This window comes from Microcaecilia unicolor, chromosome 2 (genome assembly GCF_901765095.1).
Source record: "Microcaecilia unicolor chromosome 2, aMicUni1.1, whole genome shotgun sequence".
NCBI lineage: Eukaryota > Metazoa > Chordata > Amphibia > Gymnophiona > Siphonopidae > Microcaecilia > Microcaecilia unicolor.
The window spans coordinates 113369209-113375208 of NC_044032.1; the positions used below are offsets into that span (position 1 = coordinate 113369209).

General features: G+C 44.0%; 1 protein-coding gene across 1 annotated transcript in view; it reads left to right on the forward strand.

The window, feature by feature from the left end:
* CENPH (centromere protein H) overlaps positions 1-5103 on the forward strand; it is a 95505-nt gene extending 90402 nt beyond the window's left edge. The window contains exons 9-10 of the mRNA XM_030192285.1: positions 2562-4984; positions 5079-5103. Of these exons, the coding sequence (XP_030048145.1) occupies positions 2562-2654 (93 nt within the window). The 3' untranslated portion in view covers positions 2655-4984; positions 5079-5103. The remainder of the gene's footprint in view (positions 1-2561; positions 4985-5078) is intronic.
* The last annotated feature ends 897 nt before the right edge of the window (positions 5104-6000 follow it).

Here is a 6000-nt window from a genome sequence, read left to right on the forward strand (position 1 = left end):
CTATCCGCTTCCGCATACGGTTCAAACTTCTCCTTTTGGACCTACAAGTGCATCCACTCCGCAGCTCCTCAGTACCTTTCCGCTCTCATCTCTCCCTACACTCCTCCCCGTGAACTCCGTTTGCTGGGTAAATGTCTCCTGTCGTCCCCCTTCTCCCCCACTGCTAACTCCCGGCTCCGTTCCTTCTATCTCGCTGCTCCCTATGCCTGGAATAGACTCCCTGAGCCAGTACGTCAGGCTCAGTCTCTGGCTGTCTTCAAGTCAAGGCTTAAAGCCCCACCTCTTTGCTACTGCTTTCGACTCCTAACCATGACACTCTTACTCAACACCCTCACTTATCACCCCTACCACTGCAATTTCCCCACCCCTGTCTGTTCATCTGTCCAATTTAGATTGTAAGCTCTGTTGAGCAGGGACTGTCTTTTCATGTTAATTTGTACAATGCTGCGTAAGTCTAGTAGCGCTATAGAAATGTTTAATAGTAGTAGTAGAGAGGGAACTTTAAGTAAATGCACTCAAGCTGTGAACCAGGCACTTCCTGATGGAAGTTGGATTCTGGTTAAACCTGCTGTAGTGACCCTTGAGTCATTGTGGAACACCATAGGCAACATGCATTCTTCCTTGTTGGATATTACTAGGCAGAATTCTAAGGACATAGTCTAAGGACATAATTTCTGATACAGTACTGGCTCAGGCACAAGCAACTGGCCAATTAGCCCAGGAATTGGACTCCCTGAAATCTAAAATGCATGCAGTGGAAAGTTTGGAGGCAGTCTCGATTAAAGAGAAAAGTTTTACTCAATGACGTTTGGAATATTTGGAGAATAAGGTTAGGAGACTTAATTTGAGATTACTGAACTTTCCCAGATCTCCACTTTTGCCTGCGATTGAGATGTTTAAGAAGTACATGGTAGAGATACTGAAAATGCATTCAGATGCTTTGCTTCCTATCAGCAGGATTCAGTATATTCCGGGCATTAGGAGCTCTGATGGCCCGGTTTCTCAGCCTAGAGGTGAAGAGGATATGAACTTTTTTGGAATCTTCCTGGAGGTAGTTACTCAAAAGACTACTTTGGGGTGACATTTGCTCTTCAGCCTGATTGTAATACTGTTTTAAAACTTTTTGACACTTTGAGTCGCTGTTTATGGGTTCAGAAATTAGGGTATTTCCTGATTTGGCAAAGTCTTCCTGGCCATTAGGCCTAAGGTTCAGGCTTTGGGGGCTGTGTGTTACGATTTCCTTGTATTTGCTTTGCTGTATTTGAGGTAAGCAATTTCAATTTTTTGAACCTAAGCAGCTTGAAGATTTTCTGAGTTCAAGGGAAGATATTAATATTGTAGTGTAGTTTGACATGTTCACTGTTAGAGGACGTCTGAAGTAGCGGGTAGGAGAGGCGAATCTCTTATGTTTACTCTTCTTTTTGTTAATAACATATTTATCATCTTGGATCTTATTCCCTAGTATGTGGTAACTCCCGCAGTCTGAATATCGGCCCCCCAGTATGTTTCTTGATGAGGTCAGCAACCTCTTCCACCTTGACCTTAAAAAGGTACATCTGCCAACCTCTCCTGAACCATTGGTTTCAGGTCAGAGACATGTAGCCATGAGAGTCTGCACATCCCTACACCCATGGTGGAGAGTCTGGACACAATATCAAATGAATCGCAAGTGCCCCTGGCCAGATATTTCCTGCACTCCAGCTGCTAGAGAATCTGCAAGGCTTAGCGTAAAGATTTCAAGTCTAATTGTTAGAACACCAGTCTTGACATCCAGAGGTGGCCGGTTCAAATCCCACTGCTGCTCCTTGTGATCTTGGGCAAGTCACTTGTCCCTCCATTGCCTCAGGTACAAAATTAGATTGTGAGACCTCCAGGGACAGGGAAACACCCAGAGTACCTGATTGTAACTCACCTTGAGCTACTACTGAAAAAGGTGTGAGCAAAATCCAAATAAATAAATATTAGTCCACCTACACTACCTACGAGTACACAGCTATTGTCTCACAGTACCACATGCAGCATCTTCTACCTACATAAACCCCTAACAATTCAAACACACTCACTCCACAAAACCAGCCTCCTCAATACATATCTGGACACACACACCCCACCTATGCATCCTATATACACACACCTACAAAGCAGTCCTAGAGGCCCCCCCACACACAGCCATGCATAATCAGATTCTGCAAGATAGTGTCTGAAGGTTGTTTTTTTTTTTTTTTTTTTGGGGGGGGGGGGGGGGGGTTACTATTTGTTGTTTCAGTGGGCTGGTAGTTCTGTTGAATAGTTTGACATACAATTTAGCTCCAAATTTACAAAATTACTTCATTTGGGGGTATTGTTTTCTTTTAGACAAAAGACTAGCTTTCTCGAAGGGTAAACGGTATAGTCCCTGCTGTCATCAATACGCAAACATTCTGCTAGACATTAGGTTACAGTAGCATTGAAAATGATCCTTAAGATATTTGTTATCCTTAGTGAATAGAAGAACATATTTGGTTTGTTTTCATACCAGAGGAAAAGTGAATTAATATTCAGCTGACTTTTTTTTATTGCAGAACATTATTATTGGAAGTCGAGTCAACTGGGCAGAAGATCCACAGTTAAAAGCCATTTTTCTAAAGCTGGAGAAAAATGCAGATTCTCTCTGAGCAGGATGACACATGTTTATGCTCATCTACAAAATTCTTCTACAATGAAAGCATTATAAACTTTTCTGTCTGGGGGTGGGGGGAGTCTTTCACTAGTGATCTTTTTGAAGCACTAATTATTGGGAATCCACTGGGGAGCCCTGCATAATCAGATTCTGCAGGATAGTGTCTGAAGGGTATTTTTATTTTTTAAATTTTGGATAAAATGATATGGAGCTAATATTGAACACACAAGTGAGGCTTTATTCACCAGATCAACCAATCGGCCAAGCTGATTGCTTCTTGTAAATCTGTCTTTTCATGTAAAGTGACTATTGTTAAATGTAGAAATTAACATTTTCTTACATTTTTTTTTTTACACGTTTTAGGTTGTATATGTTTTATGTACTATATCAAAATATGCATTTATCAGCTTTGAGCTGTAGTTAACAGTTGGAATTCTTATTAAATAGGACCCTCAGACTTAGCAGATTTTTTTAAATATTTTATTTTTTATCAGATTTACCTTGGCAAGACATTTTATTTTGGTTTTTTGGGTTTTTTTTTTCTTTTTTATTTCAGTTTACAGAGAAAACCCAGTGATGTATGATTAAACAAGTATAGCAATTAAAAAAAAAACCTTCTAGGGGCTCTCTCCCAACCTATGCAAACACCGCGTTAATAACATTAATACCTAAGCCAGGCAAGCCAAGAGACCAGGCAGAATCGTAGAGACCTATCTCGCTCCTTAATGTAGACACAAAACTTTTTTTTTTAAATTTTATTGGAGCGACTGGCCCCCATCCTACCCAGATTGATCGGGCGAGAACAGGTGGGTTTTGTTAGAAATCGTCACTCGGTCACCAGTGTTAGATGGTTACTATTAGCCATGGCCCAGTGTCAGGAAGAACGCACACCATCCCTAATACTAAGCCTAGACACCGAAAAGGCATTTGACAGGATTGACTGGGAATATATGTTTCATGTTTTTTTAAAACACATGGGGTTTAGGGGTTGGTATAAGAGTACGATACAAACCTTATATCATCAACCTGCGGCAGCACTAGTGGTTAATGGGGTTAGAGACAAGGAGTTCATGATTCACTGAGGAACCAGGCAGGGTTGTCCACTGTCCCCTATGATGTTCGTGCTTTCTCTAGAGCCCCTGTTGACGCACATATGTTTATCTGGGGAGGTGACAGGAGTGAGGTTAGCAAATCAACATTGTAAAGCACTGGCATATGCAGATGACGTGCTAGTGATGATGTCTGAACCCTTATGCTCCATGGGACCATTAGTGGAGGTATTGGAGACATACGGGCTTTTCTCAGGGTTTAAGCTGAATTACAGCAAATCATAGGCCCTGTCAGTGGTGGCAGATAAGTGAATAACTGATCAGGGGACGTTCCCCTTTACATGGGCAGTGGATAAGGTAAAATACTTAGGAGTGTTGATCCCTACAGACCTAAAATAATTGTACAATTATAATATACAACGCCTCTTGAAGGACACACAGAGGAACTTTCAGGCGTGGGGGTCATTGCCAATATATTGTTGGGGAGAATAGTTTTATATAATATGTTTGTGGTTTCAAGATGGCTCTATGTTTTTCAGCTATTACCTCTATTTCTAAAAAGGAAAGACGAACTAAAACTGAATAAAATGTTAAGGACCTTTCTTTGGAGAGGGAAAAGAGCACGCCTCTCCCAACAAGTTTTACAAATACCAGTGGAATATGAAGGACTGGGCCTGATTAGCAAGAAATACATAACAGTGGCCAGCGGGATGAGACATGTTAATGACTGGTATCGGTCCAAATCAGACTAATCAAACACAAGAATGGAATTGCAACTTTTGGGAAACACGCATTTCAGCGCCCACTTGCCATTTCAGCGCCCACTTGTATGCCGCTGGTGGAGAGATACCAACTACAATGAAAGCAACAGGAATCATGACTACCGCTAAGGCGGTATGGAAGTGGGTATGTCGACTGCACAATTTTACGGCAATGGTGACACCATTTCTGACAATCTGTGATAACCCAAGGTTTCGACCGGGTGGTTTATACCCCGCCTTCCGTAGGTGGCAGAGAAGTAACAGATTACACTATCCCCTAAGTGATAACACCAGAAGGAAAACTTAAATCCTTCCAAGACTTACAAACTGAATTCCACATCTCTGCCAGAGACGGGTTTCATTATGCCCAGCTGAGACATTATGTTAAAACGTTAACATGGACTGATTTAACGGAGGATTCCAGATAGAGCTGTCAACAACGTACTCGCTAGAGGCACAGGAGACAGTGTCCCTTTCATTTCATATACAGTCTGTGCCAGAGCTGGTGGTGGGAGGTGGGGCTGGTGGTTGGGAGGCGGGGATAGTGCTGAGCGGACTTATACGGTCTGTGCCAGAGATGGTGGTGGGAGGCAGGGCTGGTGGTTGGAGGCGGGGATAGTGCTGGGCGGACTTATATGGTCTGTGCCAGAGCTGGTGGTGGGAGGTGGGGCTGGTGGTTGGGAGGCGGGGACAGTGCTGGGCAGACTTATACGGTCTGTGCCCTGAAGAGGACAGGTACAAATCAAAGTAGGGTATACACAAAAAGTAGCACACATGAGTTTATTTTGTTGGGCTGACTGGATGGACCGTGCAGGTCTTTTTCTGCCATCATCTACTATGTTACTATGTATTACCGTCACATTAAAGACACAATCCCAGAGCTCAATTACTCGCAGATACTACAAGAATGGCAGGCAGCTATTCCCACTTCGTTGACAATGGAGCAGCTGAGAGCGCATATATTGGCAATCCGTAAGCAGATGGAGTCAGCAGCACACTGGAAATGCAATACAAATTTGCCTTACGTGCTTCATAGCACCCCGACGTGCTTTCCACATGGGAGTGTCGCCATGAGGAGCCTGTCCTAAATGCGGAGTGGAAGGAGCCACCCTGGGCCACATAGGATTGGATAATTTTGGAAAGCAATAACACTGCAGGTGACGAGGATATGGAAAGTGAGATGGCAATATGACTCAGCACTTTTATTTGGACGAGATTGGTTGGCAGAGCCGGTGGTGGGAGGCGGAGGTGGTGGTTGGGAGGCGGGGATAGTGCTGAGCAGACTTATACGGTCTGTACCAGAGCCGGTGGTGGGAGGCGGGGCTGGTGGTTGGGAGGCAAGGATACTGCTGGGCAGACTTATATGGTCTGTGCCAGAGCCGGTGGTGGGAGGCGGGGATAATGCTGGGCGGACTTATACAGTCTGTGTCAGAGCTGGTGGTGGGAGGCGGGACTGGTGGTTGGGAGGCGGGGATAGTGCTGGGCAGACTTTTATGGTCTGTGCCAGAGCCGGTGGTGGGAGGTGGGGCTG